The following is an 18,696-nucleotide window of genomic DNA, read 5'->3' as shown; positions in this document are numbered from 1 at the left end:
CCAGTGGGGACAAAAATTACTAGTACATGAACCTTAAACTGTGCAAAAAACATGTGAAGCGCAAATTTGACATCACTAGCAGCATGCAGTCAACAACTAGTGCCTTATTGTCTCACTAGTAAAGTGGTTGTCCTACTAGTACACCAAAGGTGTGCAAAAATGTTATCCAGTAGTGGAAAATAACAGTACTACTAAGACAACAGTCGTTCTACTAGTCTTGCTAGTGAGGACAAACTACTAGTATGTGGACCTTAAGTTGGCTATCAAGTAGAGATGTTCGATACCACTTTTACAAGTACTCACCGACACAGAGTACGGATACCACTAGTACTTTTGACACACAATTTCATTGAACACAATGACAAAGATTGTGAACACTTTTGTCTTTCTGACTTCCATGAGGATTCTCCGATGTGTCAAACTTCCAGAGTAGCGCCAACTACTGGCAGGGGGGGAACTATTACTCGATGTCAGATTTATTTTTTTTGTGCCTAAAGCGTCGGTGGCTGGTATCGGCAGCCTTCACGAGTACACGACACCTCGGAATAAGGCCGGTATCGGCCCGATACTGATACCTGGCATCGGTACTCGCCCAACCTTAATGTCAGTATTATCAAGAAACACTCAAGCGGCTTTTCACGTGACACTAAATCGTTTTTTTTCATGATCCTCCAACTTTTTCTGTGTGACGTCAACGTTGCAAAAAGGAGAAAAAGGAGCCTTAAAATGCGCGACGTGTTCTTGCCTCCATTTTGTGTCGGCATATCCTCCACATGTTGACATGTCCGTTGTCTTTTCGCAGTAGCGTAATCTACTTTGCTTTCCGTCCTTCGCGCTGATGTGCGACGTGTGTCAGTCAGCTTTTTGTTTTCACTGCAAAAATGCAAAACTTACCTCGTGAATTGACCTTATTTCTAGTGGAAACATCTTACTGCACTCATTTTTAAGTAAAATTTTAATGAAGCAGAACAAAAAGACCTTTTAAGAGACAAGATCTTTTAAGAATCTTATCGAGTCAAGTCACACCAGTTCCGTTGGCGGATGATGTCACTTATAATAAGAATGATGAATTGGAGACTTTAAATTGCCCGTAGGTGTGAATGTGAGTGCGAGTGCGAGTGGTTGTTTGTTTGTATGTGCCCTGCGATTGGCTGGCAACCAGTTCAGGGCGTACCCCGCCTCCTGCCCGATGACAGCTGGGATAGGCCCCGGCACGCCCGCGACCCTTGTGAGGAGAAGCGGCTCAGAAAATGGATGCATGTTCATAAAATAAGAGAAAAAGAATCCGCCAATGGAACGAGTATGAATTGACTCGATGAGATTCTTAAAACTGAAAAACTGTCTTTTTGTCTCGCTGAAAATTGTGAAGTCAAAACTGTCTTCAAATAAGTACAGTAGGATGTTTTCACTCGTAATAAGGTCAATTCTCTTTTTGCAGTGTTGATGTACTCGATGATGATAAAAGTGCGAGTCCGGGACGCCTCCCAAAAGCACGTTGTCAGGGCGACACACGCGAGAACCCTGGAAGAAAAGGCAGAATGTCCGTTTGCCTCTTGTGGAAGGAGGGAGGGAGGTGTCGCTTCGCCTTAGGGTTACAGTTTAAAAAAAGAAAAACAAAAACAAAACAAAAAAAACAGCGGTACCTTGACTTGAGAATTTCATTTGTCCCTTGATAGGAATGCAAGTCACTTGTATCTTTCCCCAGTGAAATGAGTGGAAACGCCATTAATACATTCTAGCCCCCCCCACCCCTCCAAAAAAACCACCAAGATTTTTTTAGAATCTGTTTTCTTAAGAAGAAAATCTGAACAGTATTGTACAGTTATAATATAATAGAATGTCAAGAAATTTGGCTAAATACCTGCACAGAAAAATGGAAAATACAAGCACAAAACTGTACTTGCACTGCATAATTTTAGGTTTTCATGATTTTTAAAAATGTTTTTGATAACACAAACTTGGGAATTAACTCCCCAATTTCCTAGTACACTCAACTCCTGCATCTTCATGTTTCAGTGTCTGCAAACTTGCAGGGTTGTTTCTTTTTCTTCCGTTATTCGCTGAAAATCTCATCTATTCATATTACTTTGGCGTCATGTGGTGGACTTACGGTCTTGTTGTTAGGTTTTATCCGTTGATAGTGTTTTTTCATCAGTGTATGAGATGTCCTATTTTCTGGGTACTGTATATTTTGCTTCTCTCACGATGCAGCTACGTTGCCATTACAATTTACCTTTATTCCCTAACATTTACTTTTGTGTGCAAATGCCAAAAGGTAAGTTTAGTGACTTACTTCTGTTTGTGTAAAGTGCTCGTGCGCATATTTGTTTGCGTGATGTCGCATCAGTTTGTGCTGGTGTATTTTTTTCTTTTTTTTTAGGCGCTTATGCTCACTTCTGCTATTGTGAAGGTGATTTTTTTTGGATTGAACAATTTAACTACTGAATTCCGTCATGTATGTAACATGGGTTCATGACTGCGTGCAAGTTAGATGGGCGGTGTTGATGCTTTATGATTCTCTGGTTTAAGTGCTTAGCTGGCATATTGTGGCATCTTTACGCAATTACACACCCCTTTGTGTGGGGGGGGGGGGGGGGGGGGGGGGGTCAATGACGTGTAGATTTTTGCTATTCACGACAGGACTAGCAACTCAAGGCAAAAAAAAAAAATAATGTTTTTTTTTTTTTATTACCTTGAGTTGCTGATAACTGAAAAACTAGTTAGTTGGGGCACATGTAAGTCAAGGTACCGCTGGTAGTGTGGTATTGGTGGACAGATGTGCTGCAGTTGTTTTCAGTCCCGGTTGGAGTGAGTGTGTTGGTTCACTCCGCATTGGCGATGTCGTTGAAGTCGCCGGTGCGGCTGTCGGCATCGTCGTCGGAGCGGTCCACGGAGGCGGCGTCCACGTTCAGGTTGTGGTGGCCCGAGCGGCCGGAGGACGAGAAGCTGACGGGACCGCCTCGCCTGAACGCAACACACAACGAGCAAAATCCTTTCAGTATACAGTGGATAGGGAACGGGCCAGACCGCGAATAGTGAAAATCTGCAGAAAATTGACGGCCGTTATAATTGCTTCTCCGTGCTTCTCTTTTTAGCCGCAGATACATATGAAATTATAAATATAGTTAATTATTACAGTGGAGCCCTGCATACTTGTGATTCACCTATTTGCGGATTTTTTCAAAACATTTTCAATGTTTTTAAAAAAAAATCATTTATTTTCTTTTTTCCTGTTTTGACGAGTGTGCGATTGTGTACGCGTTGCGGGCGGTGTTACCTGAGTCTGCTCTTGAGGCTGCTTATCTCGCGGCTGAGGCCCTCGCTGGCTTCGCTGGCGTCGTCCAGCTCCCTCTGCATCTTCCTGCGCGACGCGTTGGCCTTGGTGGCCTCCTCCTCGGCCTCCTCCAGCTGACGCTTCAGTTGCTTCATACGCGAGTTGCCCTTGTCCACCTGAACGGACACGTGCGCCGCCGCCGTCACGGGAAATAGAAGAGAGAGAGAACAAATGGCAACAGCAAAGGACATCAACACCTAATATACAGTATGTGTTTTCTCGTAGGGACAGAGAAAAACACAATAGCATAAGACACAAATAGTAACACTAGCACCTGTTAATACAATATGTATTTTGAGGAGAGAACAAAAAGCAGCAGTAAAAATAACAGCTAATACTGTACAGTGGAACCTCAATTTAATATTCCTATTTCTAAGAATTGTATGCCGTATTGTGTTTAAGGCCACGAAAAAAAGTATACAACCATCATTTTGTACTGTACGATTGTATTTCGGCCATGAAAAAATATAAGGGACAATCAGCTATAACGGACGACTCTGTTAAATAGAGGTTCCGCTGTAAATGATTTAGGAGGGGGTAGACAGTTTTTTTGTCTTTTGTCTCAAGTCTATCCGCCCTCAAACTACATAGTAGCAGGGATTAATTTTGATATTTTTGTCTGTCCCCTCTCAAACTACTGTACATAATACTTAGCGTCTGTTAGTATTGCTACTGTTGCAATTACTCTGTGCATCATCCCCAGTCACACTAAATCCTAGCAGATCTTGCGGTTGCTATATTTGTGTTGCCGTCTTATATCTTATGTTTTTTGTCTCTCTTATTGCTGCCCCTCCTCAAATTGCGTATCAGCAAGGTGTTGTGGTTGTTGTGTTGTTGCTTCCTGTTGTTTCTCTTCTCTGTTTGTCCCCATTCAAACTACATAGAAGCAACAGAGAGAGCGAAAAGACAAACTACAGTAATACCACATGACAAGACTAACTAAGAATAACACATGCTAGTAGTTGGTTTCAGAGGGAAAAGACAAGAAAAAGCAGCAACAAGACCAGCGCATTGGCCCACCTGTTCCTTGTACTGGTCGGCGTGACGCCGCTCATCCTCCACCTGCATCATCACCTCCTTCAGCTTTTTCTCTGTGCGTCGGACGATCTTATTGGCCGCCGCTCTCTCTCTGGAAATGGCGACCAACACAGAGGTGAAAGGTTAGAAGAACTTGATGGTTGACTTTATCCGGTGCGTTTTGAGAAGATTAGCACTTACTTTGCTTCCTGCTCCAGCTGCTCCTCCAGCTGCAGGATTTTAGCTTCCAGCGCCGTGATGGAGGCCTTGAACTTGGACTTGACTGAGCCTTCCAGCTCTGCTAGCTTGGCCTTCAGCTCCTGTGTGGGACGAATGGGACTTTTTCAAGTGAGCCTTACTGCAGTCAAGGTATCTGATGTCATGGTTGACGTATAATGTTTGTGAGATGTCTGCAGGACCTTGTTCTGACGCTCCATCTGTTGCCGAGCGTTCTCACTCTTTTGGGAGGCACCGCGCTCCGCAGCCAGCTCCGTGTTTAGACTCTCCACCTGGAGAAACCATCATGTTTCAACATGGTCATATGTGAGGAGCGCTCAACTGCTCTCCCTAGACCGCCATTGTCGCATAGCCGTTAAGTCACCAGCTGCTTTAACTCAAGTCAACGGAAGCTTGTTTCTAACCTTGCAAAACACATTTAGCTCATCTTTTGAACAAAGAATATGGACTTTCTTTTTTTTTTTTTAAACATTTAACTGCGCCTTATTAAAAAAATGTGATGAACAGCATATATTAAAATGATAATATATTGTATATCATACATAAAAAAATCTAATTAATGAATTATAAAAGTGACGTGGGCTGAGTGTATAATACTGCACAAAATGGATCATTTATTCTTGAATTAAGCCATTTAACTATACATCATGCAGGGCACATCCGCCTTACAGTTCAAAGGTCGTGGGTCCGGCCATCCTGTGTGTGGCTTGCATGTTCTCCCCGTGCTTGTGTGTGTGTTTTTTTCCCCGCGGGTGTCAGGTTTTCTCCCACACTCCAAAAACATGCATGCTAGTTTAAGTGAAGACTCAATTTTCCGCAGATGTGAATGCGATTGTGTATCGTTGTTTGTCTATATGTGCGCTGCTATTGGATGGTGTGTACTCCGCCTCTTGCCTGAACACCCCTGACCCTGATAAGGTTAAGTGGTATAGAAAATGGATGAATGGATATATATATAGTATGTCATGCCACATTTTAGTGGTCATGTTAGTTTTTAGTCTTACGATACAAGTAGCTTTTTAGTCTTAGCGTACAGGCGTGCTAACCACTAGCTCACCCTGCTGCCTTAAATTAATGATAAAGTGAAAATGTATGAATAGTATTTAATCTTGCGTGCACAAACGCGTATGTACCTGCAGCGTGCTCTTCCTGAAGCGCTCGTTAAGCAGCTCCGTGTTGCCCTGCTCCTCCTCCAGCTCCTCCTCCAGTTGGGCGATGTGAGCCTCCAGTCTCCTCTTTTCCTCCAGCAGCATGGACCTGACAAAAGCACGGATGTCAACGAACTTCGTCATCGTCAACAGTCGGAAAAGACACGGTGGACACTGACTTTCCGGAAGTGCTGTTGGAGATTTCGTCTGCCAGTTCGTCTCGCTCCTGTTCGGCGTGCCGGCGGGCTCTCTCCGACGCCGCGTGGTCCTACGACACATTTAACACATCACATGTTTAAGCCGTGTTTCCAGTACACAATCCAGTAATGTTTACTATCGGGTGCTCACCTTCCTTTTACACTTGTATGACGGTTAAATATGAAATTGCTACAAGTACGATAATAAAGCTGCAAGGATGGAAAGTGTTTGACTTTCTTTAAAGGGGACATACTGTATCATGGAAAATGAACATGGCTCATATACAAATAGTTGGGTCTCTGAAATGACTGCCCACCCACCAAGTGTATAAATTAAAGAAAACATTTTTTTTTTTATCTGCTTATTTCTCAAAATGCTTTATATGTATTTGTTGTTGAGCATGTGCCACATACACACAGTGTAGTGTATGAAGCGCTACCTCTAGAAGTATAAAAAAAAAAAAAAAAAAGGAAAGAAGTAAAAATGCTTTTGTTTTTACGGGTGCTTGCCCCCAACCCCACACACACACTCTGGAAGCTGCTCTTGTCATAACCCAAGGTCTCCATCCCCGGTTGTCACGGTAACGAGTGCCAAACTCACTTTTGGCCCGGCAGTATACGTGGTCAGATATACATTTTGCTCGCTTACCTCTTGTAGTTGCAAGATTTCAGCTTCGAGGCTCTTGAGTTTCTTTTCGTTTTCTTTGGACTGCGTGAAGATCTCGTCCCTGGAGGCCCGCGCCTCCTCCAGCTCCCTCTGATAGTCCTTCATCTGAGCCTGTGAAAAGTGGAGGAACACTGTGTTGAGACAGAGCTGGTCAGATAAAAAAAAGTGCTTGTGTGTACCTGTAGTTTCTTTAGTTGTTTCATGGCCTCGTCCCTGCCTTTATTGGCTGCTTCTATTTGCCCACCCAGCTCATTCAGATCCATCTCCAGCTTCTTCTTGGAGGCCACGGATAGCGTCCTCTGCTTCCTCTCGTCCTCCAACTCGGCCTCCATTTCACGCACCTGCTCGCGACACGTAACTGTTCAACTCATATGTTGGTTTTAAGACCAATGTGGAGTTATAAGGACCAACCTGTTTGACCAGCGCCCGCTTCTTCTCGTCGCCCTGCTCGTCCCTCGACTGCAAGTCTCTGTCAAACTGGGCCTTCATGGCCTGCATGTTGACCTCTAAGCGCAATTTGGCGTCCTCGGTGGCCTGCAGCTCGTCCTCCAGCTCCTCCAGCTGAGTCCGCATCTCCTCCACCTGTTGCTCCAGCGCACGCTTGGATTTCTCCAGCTCGTGGACCTGTGAAGAGCAGCAGCCACACTTTTCACGTACGCACAAGATCAATTTTTTATCTTTTTCCAGTGGCCTGCTACTCTGGTAAATATAAATATGACAAACTCTCTTTCCTAAAACAAGCAGTTTTAAGGAAGCCAAATCTAAGACTCATGACAATTTAAAGCCGGTTTTATTAAATTCAAGACCTCTCTTTCTGTAAATGCGACCACAAGGAGTGGGAGATATGGGCTCAATATTATAGCACAATATTAAAGTAATTTTCAGTAAATGACATCAACATTTTTACAGTGATTGCAGCCCTCGGGTAGCAGCATTTATTCATGAAAACTACCTAATTCTATTTCCTTTCCATTCAACAATATGAAACATCGCCTGTTATTATTTTTATTGTCAGCTGGTTCAAATGAATTTTTTTGTAATTTGAAGAGCATATTTAATGAGTAAGTGTCACTTTTTAGGATAATATATTTTTAAAATGAATAAAAACTTTTTAGGGATCCATAAGGAGAATAAATATATGGAAATAGTTATTTTATTTTATGTGCACCTTTGAGCTTTTTTACCCAGCCCACGCCATCAAATAAGAACAACAACATATTCAGCGGCGGCACGGCGGCCGACTGGTTAGAGTGTCAGCCTCACAGTTCTGAGGACCCTGGTTCAATCCCCGGCCCCGCCTGTGTGGAGTTTGCATGTTCTCCCCGTGCCTGCGTCGGGTTTTCTCCGGGCACTCCGGTTTCCTCCCACATCCCAAAAACATGCATTAATTGGAGACTCTAAATTGCCCGTAAGTATGACTGTGAGTGCGAATGGTTGTTTGTTTGTTTGTTTGTATGTGCCCTGCGATTGGCTGGCAACCAGTTCAGGGTATACCCCGCCTCCTGCCCGATGACAGCTGGGATAGGCTCCAGCACGCCCGCGACCCTAGTGAGGAGAAGCGGCTCAGAAAATGGATGCATGGAACATATTCAGACAGATAACTTTTTGTTGTGAATTTGAAATGAAACCAATTTCATTCTTTTTACTAAATTGAAGCACCTCATTGAAGCAATTTCTGCACGTCCTTATCTCGTCTATCCCATTCAAATGGATCGGTGGGGTCCCTTACATTCTTTCCCACGTCATCCTTTGAGCTCATCAGGTCCTCCATTTCTGAACGGAGCTGCTTGTTGAACCTCTCCAGCTCCTCCTTGGCCTCCAGAGCCTCCTCCAGAGCTCTAGCCATGGACAAGGCCTTGGTCTCCTTCTCCCTAGCCTCGGCCTCCGCACGGTCACGCTCCTCGGCGTACCGAGCCGACACGGTCTTCTCTTCAGCCAGCATCTGTCGCATACAAGCCAGACATGGCCGTCACGCTCCGAAGGTTGGTAATATAAGAATTGCATATTTCATGGCACAGGTTAGGCGATTGTGACAACCTGGTCAAACTTCTTCTGTTTCTTCTCCAGGTTGGAGACTATCTGCCTCTGGTGGTCCAGGTCCACCATCAGGTCATCCAGCTCCTGCTGCAGTCGGTTTTTGGTCTTCTCCATCTTGTCCGTGGCCATGGCCTTCTCCTCCAGACGCTGGCTCGTCAGCTCCACGTCTTTCTGGAGTTTTCTCTTCACTTCTTCCAGGCCCTCCATGGCTCCCACATCCTCTTCCAGCTTCTTCTTAGTCTCAATCAGCTACAGGCAGTGAGGAATATTCTGAATACACAATGATTACATGCTGGAAAAGTTCTACTTAGGACACAAACTCCACCTCATACCTGAGTCTGGGTCATCTGCAGCTGTTTCTCCAAGTTGCGTCGAGCCTCCTCCTCTTCCTCCTGCTGCTCCAGCAAGGTGTTCTTCTCCTCCTCCAGCTGGCGCACTTTGCTGCCCAGGTTTAGCTTCTGGCGAGTCTCCTCCTGAAGTAACTCCTGCACAGCCAGACAAACATGCTTGATGGTAATGAGCGCAACATCACATTTAGTGACTGCAACCGTGCAAAGATCTTGCTCCTGTTCCTATAAATCTGATAATATTATGTCTATTAGTAACATTGCTTCCATCTCCGTTAGGTGCCTTTAAATGGACCATTAACTTGTATTTAACTTTAAAAATGTATATGTTGCTGTGTCTTGACTCAAGTGTCATATTTGAAGGATAAACAAAGACAGTCCCAAAATTGAAGGCATATATATGCAATCCACAGATTGTATTTTTTTTTTTTTCTCGCAAATTGATATTATTGGTCAGTCCCACGTGGGTCTATTATTTCTACAAATTATTGACTAATTTGACCTATGCCAGCGACATGTGGCCTCCTTTTCCTATTTTTTTTTAACACTGTCCTACACAGCCTCCCATATTCCAGAATTCTTTTTGAGTAGCGGCAGGTTTAAGGTAGCCAAATTGATGATATTAAGGCTACTTGGTTCATATTGAATAACTTCACTACATATGGGCTTAGTATTATATCACAACATTCAAAATTCAAAATTTTGTGATCATATTTTTAATATCATTGAATGATTGTTTGTTCCACTCCTTCTGTATCCCAGTTATGCTAAAATGCAAAAGATAATTACAATTTTGCTGAATCCTAGAAAAAATATCTGAGGGGTATTTTGAAGACCTTAAATGTTGACTCATTCTAATTTTTAAGGATAATTAAATGTGGTGATACAAGTAATAGTAATAAATGGTAATACATTTTTGGCTTATTTGAACATCTTATACCAGATTTGTTAAACTTTGTTAGAATTTGTATTCAAATATTTCACACTAGTAATTGGGACTTGAGGCTAAGTGTGAGAGGAGCATGTAATACAAACTTTAAGGGTTAAGGGTTAATACAGCTTTCGTAGGTGTCGCCTGTGTAAGCTGCAATGGGGTGCCGACCCTGAACTGGGTCGCAGCTTACGCATATGTCAAGTGACTTCTGGTTTTGTTTTGACAGAAAAGTTGCAGTTTGATGTTGCAGCATTTCATACATGTGTATCCTGCAGCTGGCTTCCCAGGTTGTCGGCGTCCTTTGTCAGTTTGATGCCCTTCTTCTCCGCCTCCTCCAGCAAGACTGACACGTTATCCAGCTCCATCTAGAGGAGGACATGAAATAGCGTCAACAAAAATATATCCAGCCGCAGTACACTATGAAAACATTGTTGGCCAAGTCTACCTGGAGTTTGTGGGAACGGTCAGCCATCTCCCCCTTGGTTCGCTCCATCTCAGCAGTTCTGGCCGTGAACTCCTGCATCACGGACTCCAGTTTTTTCCTCTTATGTTCGGACTCCGTCTTGGTCTGCTGCAGAATCTTCACCTCGCAGACCAACTCTTTGTTATCGTTTTCCAGACACTGCTTGTTCTTTTCCAAATTGGACTTAAACTGCACAAAAACAAGTTTTTGAGTGATGTTCTGACTGAGGACCACACAGGTTGGGTCTTGTTTGTTGATAGTCCCTCTCTACATGACCACTGATGTTGAGGTTGATGATGCCTTATCAGAAGACTCACTCTTTTAGCCTGATCCAGTTGTTCAGACAGTTCCTCCAGCGCAATGGCGTGCCTCTGCCTCATTTCTTGGATCTGGGCCTCATGGTTTTTGCTCTCCTCATCGATCGCTTTCTTGAGCTCAGCCACTTCTTGCTCTCGCTTGGTCCTTGTGTTAAAATAAAGGGGGAAAAAATGTACGTTACAAAGACAGACAGGGTTATTGTTGCTTTCTTCCTCGTACGGTTCAGCAGCATAAATTGAGCACCTGAGTTCCTGCTGGGTGGCAGTGGTGTCTAGCGTGTCCTCCAGCTCCGTCTTCAGCGCCTCGAGCTCCTCGCTGAGGTCCCTCTTCAGTTTTTCAGCTTTACTTCGGCACATCTTCTCGGAGTCCAGATCCTCCTGGAGCTCAGCCAGTTGGGCCTGCAGCTCCCGGATCTGCTTGAGGGCGTTGTTCTTTTGCGCCGTCTCCTCGTCACTCCTGATAGGAGAAATGCAAGGGCACATTAAATGTAATTGGATCAATAGAATAATCAATAGCATTCACATTTATGCAACATTTTCACTGCACCTCACATTTTACCAATGAATATCACATATTGTTATGTTCTTAATCCTGCAGGCAGAAGGATAAACATTCACTTTGGCTGGTTAATGTCTTAAAGGAAGACTGATTGGTGGTCTCGACATTATTTTCTTCTAGCTTGAAATACTGATATTTTGTGGTTGAATTGGAGAAATCTGACTTGAAATAAGGGGGAAACATGTTGAAATATTAGCTTGCACATCTGCTTCACATGCCTGAGGTTCAGGGTTTGAGTCAAGCCATGTGTGGAGTTTGCATGTTCTCCCTGCGCTTGTGCGGATTTTCTCCAGGTACTCTAGGTAGTAGAGTAGTACAACATGGAAAGTGGAAAGCCACTAAACAGCAAGAGGTGCCACGTGTCTGACCTGATTCATTTTTATCTGCAGCTGTTAATTTTACTACTCGTAGTATAATAGACAAACAAATACTGTGTTTACATTTTTAGGAATGTGTGGTTATATGCAGCAATGTTTTAAAGGGGCGCTGTTTATTTTATTTGATGACAACATTGAGAAAGGAAAAGAAAACCCAACATTCAGCCAAGCACTATATAAAACCAAATCTCTTGTTTTGTGTGATGCTGGTGTGCATCCTTAAATGTAAGTATACTTGGCCAATGATGCCTGGAACTCCTCCTCCTTCTTGGCCAATTGGATCTTCAATTCTTCAATCTGCGCTTGGAGCTCAGCAATCTGGTCCTGCAGATCTGTCGTCTCAGCGTCCAGCTTGCGTTTGGCTTTCTCCAGTTCCTGACGTGTTTTCTCTTCCTTCTTCAGACGCTCTGCAAGAACACAAACAGTATTTATCATAAGATATATGGAATGTGTTTACCGTAATTTCTCGTGTATAATGCGAGCCATGTATAACACGCACCCCCAAAGTTGACATCAAAATTCAGGAAAACCCTTCTCCCTATGTATAATACAATTTTACAATGCATGCTTTTGCTTCTACCCAAATGATCAAAACATGAAATATCTGTATTTTGTTAGTTTTTTAAAAATAATTATTCTGAAGTTAAGCACCTTATTTGAACATGTAATACTTTTTCAAATTTAGTTGAAATTCACAGCCCTTCTTTTATTTATTAAATTAGACAACACACAGTTGTGCTCATATGTTTGATTACCCAGGCAGAATTTGTAAGATGGGTACAATAATTTAAAGAAAATATGAAGAACCAGGCGAAACACAATTTTATCTTAATGGGATTCAAATTAAACAGTCAACCATTTCAGAAAAGCATTATCATTAAACAAAACATAACCATGAAGAAATTAATGATGGTTGTTGTTCAGTCATCAGTCACATATATAAAAAAAACAATTATTTCACAAATTCTGCCAGGGTATGTAAACTTATGAGCACAACTGTACATATATGCAGTCATACGTACCCCAGTCATATTGGAATGAAAGCGTAGGCTACACCTTTTTTTATAACCACTAGGTGGCGGTGGCATATTAGAATGAACGTGCACACCTTTCACATAACCTCTAGGTGGCGGTGGCATTTTGGAATGAAAGCCACTAGAAGGCGGCATAAATTTATAAAATGTTAAAAGTTTTTTCCATTTGCCCCTATTCCTATGTATAATGCGCACTATTGACTGTTGACAATTTTTTGGGGGAAACAAATGCCATTATACACGAGAAATTACAATAGATATACACTTTTTACATGATCTAACCACAACTTGACAACATCAATTATACAAGGTTTTCTGTCCATCTACTTTGTCTCTCCACCTCAAAACAACTGGCCGCCATACAGAGCCTGGGTTCTATTTGAGGTTTCGTACTTAGAGGGAGTTTTCCCTTGCCAGTGTCTCCAACTTAATGAGGGGTTCAGTTTTCTTACATACATATATAGATAATGTATGTGGAGTGTGGTTCTTGACCTGCTCAATGTGTAAAGTGCCTTGCGATAACATCTGTTGTGAATTGGTGCTATATAAATAAATGGACATGACTATTTGCCTCTCTTGTAGTTCCTCATGAGTTTCCTATCTACGATATTTACTTTCAAAACTTTCAAAAAATATTATTACTAAATGTCAGACTATTCTGAAATTAAGTGAAAGCTGATAGTGTGTGTGAGTGGCCTCTCTCACCCTCCAGATCCACCATTATCATCTCCTGCTTGTTTTTGAGCTTGCCAAGGTTCTTTGTTTTCTCCTCCTCCTCTGTCAGCATGGTGGTCGCTTCATTGATCCGGTCCTCCAGCAGCTTTTTCTCCTGTGAGGTACAAAAACAAAGCATTATCTAGACTAGGCTGTTCATACTTGTTTTGCTGCTGTCAGCTTTTACTTTTCCATACCTGCTGCCATAATGTGCCCATTAAAAATATTAGTTTACATGATTTACATATTTTCTACAGGAGCTCTCACCTTGTGAAACTTGGTGTTTTGGTCCTCGAGCAACACAATGTCTTCTTCTAATTTCTTGATCTTTGCCTCAGCCGTCACTTTGTCGAGCTGAAGCTTCTGTCGTGCGGCTTCCTCCTCATCGAGCTGCTCCTCCAGGTCCTGTGCGGAAGACAACACAACAAAAGAACAGCACCAATTCAGCGAGAAGCGTTTCAAAGCTGATCCGTCACAAGGCACAAACCTGAATGTGCGACTGCATCTTCTTCTTCTCGTTCTGCAGACTCTGGTTCCTTTCCTCCTCTTCCTCCACCCGAGACTCCAGGTCATGGAGTATCTCCTCGAGCTCTTGCTTCCTGGAGGCCAGACGAGCTCTCATCTCTTCGGCCTCTGCAAACAGCTCCGTTTCTGCCTGGAGCTGCTCTGCTAGAATGGTCTTCTCCTCCATGAGCTGCCCAGGGGAAAGTTGTTAAATTTAGGCTACTGCTAGTTAAAAAAAATTATTGGTACAATTTTAGATTTAGCTCAAAGCAGACGACATGTCAACCTGTTGGTGTTTCCTTTCCATCTCCACAAGATCATTCTCCACCATCAGCTGTCTCTCCTTCACCTTGACTAGCTCCTCATCTTTGGCTTGCATTTCCTCCTCCTGCCTTGTTACTTGCAGAAGAGGCTTCACCTGACAGGGGACAAAACAAGTTGTGTGGTGTAAAATTTAGTGTTCCTATATGTGCTGTAACTGGAAGATACAGGTGTGGCTATTCTCACCTTTGTAAAGAGCCTCCACCACTGCCAGTGTCGCAGCTTCAGGTAAGCAGCACAATTCCTCTGGAGAACCTTCAGGGCACTTAGCTGTTGCTGCTTCTTAGCAAAGGCCCTATGGGAGAATTATTAAGTTAACATGCATCTTACTGGTACCTGCTGAGGATGATTTTTCAAAATCACTTAGAGAGCACTCAGAGAGCACAGACCTCTACCATTAATCACCTGTAAAATCAATAACTGAGGAGCTATGATACAGAGGCTTAGGAGGGAGTAAGGTTTCATCCAGATCAATAGGAGGTAAAATGGAATGAGATTCAACAACAATAAACATGATTTCATGTTTGACAGACATAAAAGTGAAAATTATTTTTGTTGACAGAGAAAGAAAAAGTTTTTTTCTGATAAAATGGACATGTGCATGATTTATATCTCATAGCAACCTTTATTACTCCATACACTAAGCAGTTTAATAAAGAACATACAAGGCCTCTCTCTCTCTCTCTCTCTCTCTCTCTCTCTCTCTCTCTCTCTCTCTCTCTCTCTATATATATATATATATATATATATATATATATATATATATACACACACACACACACACACACTTAGTGGCTCATTTTTAATAGTGATTACATTAATGGAATTGAAAATGTGATTTAAGAAGATGTGACATCAGCTTTACCTTTAATGTAAAACTGTATAAAAACCCATACAGTATAGAGAGATGACTTTATGTTACTCACTTGCGTGCCAAGTATCCACGACACACAGACTGGAAGTAAATGATGATGTCAGTGATCTTCAGATCACGCTCCTCCTCCAAGTGAGCCAGAACACCGGTTCTGAAGAAGATCTTACTCTGGCCGATGCGAAACAGGTTGGGGTCCAGCTCAAGGGCTTGAATCTGGAAAAGGAACACAGAAAGGTTTTACTTTCTCATCACAATCAAATAAATAACCATAACAACCAGCAAACACACATTACCATTCTCTCACAAGCTTGTTTCCCATCCATGAAGCCCTTGGGAATAGCATTGGGAGTGAGGATCTCATATCTGTCATCAAAATACAACACAAAAGTCAACAAAAAAGGAAAGTGTTATGCAATCAGGAGAATAAATAAACATTGTATGTCACCTCTGTCTAAACTCTTGGAAGACAATGCGGTTGGGGAAGCCCTGTCTGCAGATACGGATCCCCTCGAGAACACCATTACACCTCAACTGGTCCAGAACCAGGTGAGGCTCCAGTTTACCTGCCTGGAAGAGGAAACATAATCAAGCTACATGATGACAACTACCTCCACTTCACGTCTTACAAAATGTTCCACAAAATACAGCTAACATACTTTGAGTTTCCTTATTACCAGTACTGTAGATTTAAAATATGCATTTACTCGTTTTTCGTGGTTGGGTATGATACAGCGGACAAAGTTGGGGTTGGTGTTCCTTAGCGTGGCCATGAGCTTGGTGAGTGACTCCTTGTAGAGCTGACCCACAGTCCGAAACATGCCCTTCTTCGTTTTGTAGGTGGCGCCAAAGGCTGTCTCGTTCATGCCTGTCACCTGGTCCAGGCCCACTATGCGATCCACTGGTGGGCGGAGATGGGGAGAACTGGTTAGAACCGTGTGACTTGACACAGTGAAGGGAGCAACGGTGACTGATGTAGCGATGTATGGAGTTACAACAAGGACCAATGCAGACGGATGATAGGAACACTACACATGACCGGAAGACGGCAGCAGGCACACAAACTGGCATCCTAAGTCTATCACTAACTCTCACTTGTAGGTTTTGTAAGCGTGCAGTAATGAATTGATTCATCAATTGCGTATCAATGAATGCACATCGATTCAGGGCTATAACATCAGATCATACAGAAATCCCCAGACACCATGCAAATACAAAAACAGAATAGGGGGTGACAGTGCAATCTGATTGGACGCTTGGTAAGTGCTAACAAGAGGTTGATCATCTGTTTTCCTTTTTTAATTTGAATGTGATACACCGTGTTAAGCTGTTAAGGATTCATCAAGGGCTCTTGGTAGTCACATAACAGATTTTTGATATCATCATAATAGGAATGGCGTGACGTAGGAGCTGTATAGACTAGTCGATGTTCAGAGCGTGACGTTGACCGATTGCTAATCACGTGTTTTTGGCTTGAGGAGGAGGCAGAGCTGCTTGCAGCAAAACAGATGAGTGTGCTGAATAAAAATTAGTCCATGACCTTAATTGATTTAACTTGTCTTCTATTTCTGAATGTGCAGCTTTGGAAAATCAGGTAGAACCTGTAAATGGAAAAAAGCTAGGCTCAAGCAGGATTTTGAACAACTTTTTAGCCCACACTAGCAAATCAAAGGAAACTGGGGAATTATTCCACAGCACATGAAGAGATCTATGATTATTTCCAAGAATTTATTAATTTTCTATTCTGCTTATCCTCATTAGGGTTGTGGGTATGCTGGAGAAACACCAAATTCCCACCATGAAGCTGCTGTGGTTGGCCCAGAACGAGAACATGTTTCCCCATTGTCCCAACTTAACTTGGCTGTCCCAAGTCTTTTTTTAAATTATAGTAATGTACTGAAAAAAAATATCAATGACGTCACCAGCAACTACAGTAGTAGACATCGACTCAACTTTCACCACATTAGTGTCGAGTTAAAAGAAATGTTGTGTAACCCCTAGTTTGAAGTGCGCTTGACTGTCATCATTCAGTCAATACTTGAAAGATTCAAAATGTTCCATTCTATGTGGAGTTTGAACAGAGACAGTGGTATGCAATAGTCTTTTGTTATTGTGAGCTATTAGCACTCTGCCCTAGAAGCATTCCTTTAAATGTAAAAAGAAAACACTCCAAAGTCAAGAAAACATAGCAGAGGAATTTGTAGTGTTTTTTTCTCAATCACATGACAACAAATTTCATCTGTCGAGTCTATATAAATTCAGCAGAGCAGACAAATTGTAATAAAGCTTCCCAAAGTGACACATCAACTCGCTTGTGACCTAACATTGGGTGAATTCTCGTCAAAAAACTTTAATGAGTTGCAGACTGCAGCAATGCAATGTGTGCCGGCTGTGTGAACCCTCCAAGTCTCAGCTCAGCGCCAACACAAATGCCACAAACGGCTTCTGGCTTCAATTGGCTGCCCCCAGAGAAAAGGCGGGAAATCGATGTCATTAAATGTTACCCCAGTCGAGGCCTTGATTTACCTCATGCATTGCTATCACACTACGGGAGCAGGAACAAAACAAAAGCTAGTTGGACTCCAAACAACTGCGCTACACCCTAAAAGCTTGCTTCGGAATATAACAATCACAAGACCCATATGAGGGCACAAAGCACACTTTAACTAAAGGCAGCTCTACTCTACTCTAGCTCAGGGCTTAGTGCTACTGCATATGGCCAAGACAAGGAGCCATGCAGCCTGGAAGCAAATGGCGACACTGTCTGAAGCATGACACATAGATCCATCAGATCTGGGCTAAAATGTACTGACAGGCTGTCGTTTCAACCTGCTGTGTTTCTCACTTGAGTATGTTGGTTTCATAATGCAACTATTATTTTGGCCCAGGTCTGCTATGACACTACTATTCACCTGCTGGCTCATCCAGACTAGTGACATTGTCATAGAATGAAGCCCTTTGAATGGTCTGAATCTCTATAACACAGACAGAGACAGAGAGGGGAGGAGGAATGTTAAAGAAGTTGTAGAAATCAGCTCAGAGAGGCAGACGCTGCTGTTGGTAGCTGGTGTAAGTGAAGCACTTAAAAGGTGACTTGTTCAGATAGATGCATTTGTTGCTATCGTTACAGCTAGAAATGACTCACCGTCTTTCCACAGCTCCGCCACAAATTTGTCAGTGGACTGATGCAGAAGCGTGGCCACGTTGTCATTGAGGGGGTCCATGTTCTTCATCAACCACTCATCTGCCTTGTAGTCCACCTGAATTTGTGATGGAATATTTAATAAAACATTCCATATTGTTAAGTCCTGAAAGTTTTAGATACATGGCCACTAATCCAGGGTGTACCCCACCTATCGCCCAAGGTCAGCTGGGATAGGCTCCAGCTATCCTGCAGCACTTATAGGGAAAAGCGCTGTAAAAAAAATGGATGGATGGAATAAGTGAATAATGTATTTTTTGGAAACTGTGTTCATCACTATGCCTAGTTAAGGGTGCACCTACACAAGGATATCCATAATGTATTTGTGAACACTTGACACCTAAAATCTGATGGCTAGTGTGAGTGCTCAGTACCATGCTCAATTCACCGGCACGGTATGCTGGCGCATGCACATG

At 42.8% G+C, this 18,696-nt stretch overlaps 1 protein-coding gene across 4 annotated transcripts in view; it reads right to left on the bottom strand.

Moving 5' to 3' along the window:
• Positions 1–2,599: 2,599 nt before the first annotated feature.
• The window catches only part of myh10 (myosin, heavy chain 10, non-muscle), a 50,085-nt gene continuing 33,988 nt past the window's right edge, over positions 2,600–18,696 (bottom strand). For 2 of the 4 annotated variants that reach the window (XM_061678591.1, XM_061678592.1), the window contains 29 exons: positions 18,224–18,338; positions 17,991–18,053; positions 15,786–15,979; positions 15,527–15,648; positions 15,375–15,444; positions 15,134–15,294; positions 14,394–14,502; positions 14,173–14,304; positions 13,870–14,076; positions 13,650–13,787; positions 13,374–13,497; positions 11,870–12,041; positions 10,943–11,155; positions 10,699–10,843; positions 10,364–10,570; positions 10,179–10,283; positions 8,970–9,122; positions 8,638–8,886; positions 8,330–8,542; positions 7,012–7,224; positions 6,780–6,941; positions 6,583–6,711; positions 5,916–6,004; positions 5,722–5,845; positions 4,771–4,860; positions 4,553–4,671; positions 4,355–4,463; positions 3,278–3,450; positions 2,600–2,964 (listed from right to left, as the gene is read on the bottom strand). In XM_061678591.1, the coding sequence (XP_061534575.1) occupies positions 2,823–2,964; positions 3,278–3,450; positions 4,355–4,463; positions 4,553–4,671; positions 4,771–4,860; positions 5,722–5,845; positions 5,916–6,004; positions 6,583–6,711; positions 6,780–6,941; positions 7,012–7,224; positions 8,330–8,542; positions 8,638–8,886; positions 8,970–9,122; positions 10,179–10,283; positions 10,364–10,570; positions 10,699–10,843; positions 10,943–11,155; positions 11,870–12,041; positions 13,374–13,497; positions 13,650–13,787; positions 13,870–14,076; positions 14,173–14,304; positions 14,394–14,502; positions 15,134–15,294; positions 15,375–15,444; positions 15,527–15,648; positions 15,786–15,979; positions 17,991–18,053; positions 18,224–18,338 (4,242 nt within the window). In that variant the 3' untranslated portion in view covers positions 2,600–2,822. The remainder of the gene's footprint in view (positions 2,965–3,277; positions 3,451–4,354; positions 4,464–4,552; positions 4,672–4,770; positions 4,861–5,721; positions 5,846–5,915; positions 6,005–6,582; positions 6,712–6,779; positions 6,942–7,011; positions 7,225–8,329; positions 8,543–8,637; positions 8,887–8,969; positions 9,123–10,178; positions 10,284–10,363; positions 10,571–10,698; positions 10,844–10,942; positions 11,156–11,869; positions 12,042–13,373; positions 13,498–13,649; positions 13,788–13,869; positions 14,077–14,172; positions 14,305–14,393; positions 14,503–15,133; positions 15,295–15,374; positions 15,445–15,526; positions 15,649–15,785; positions 15,980–17,990; positions 18,054–18,223; positions 18,339–18,696) is intronic. The other 2 variants (XM_061678593.1, XM_061678594.1) reach the window with 1 other exon arrangement.

The sequence above is a fragment of the Phycodurus eques genome, chromosome 6, assembly GCF_024500275.1.
Source record: "Phycodurus eques isolate BA_2022a chromosome 6, UOR_Pequ_1.1, whole genome shotgun sequence".
Taxonomy (NCBI): domain Eukaryota; kingdom Metazoa; phylum Chordata; class Actinopteri; order Syngnathiformes; family Syngnathidae; genus Phycodurus; species Phycodurus eques.
The sequence above is the reverse complement of the archived record's forward strand: the minus strand, read 5'-3'. Positions and strand labels throughout refer to the sequence as shown.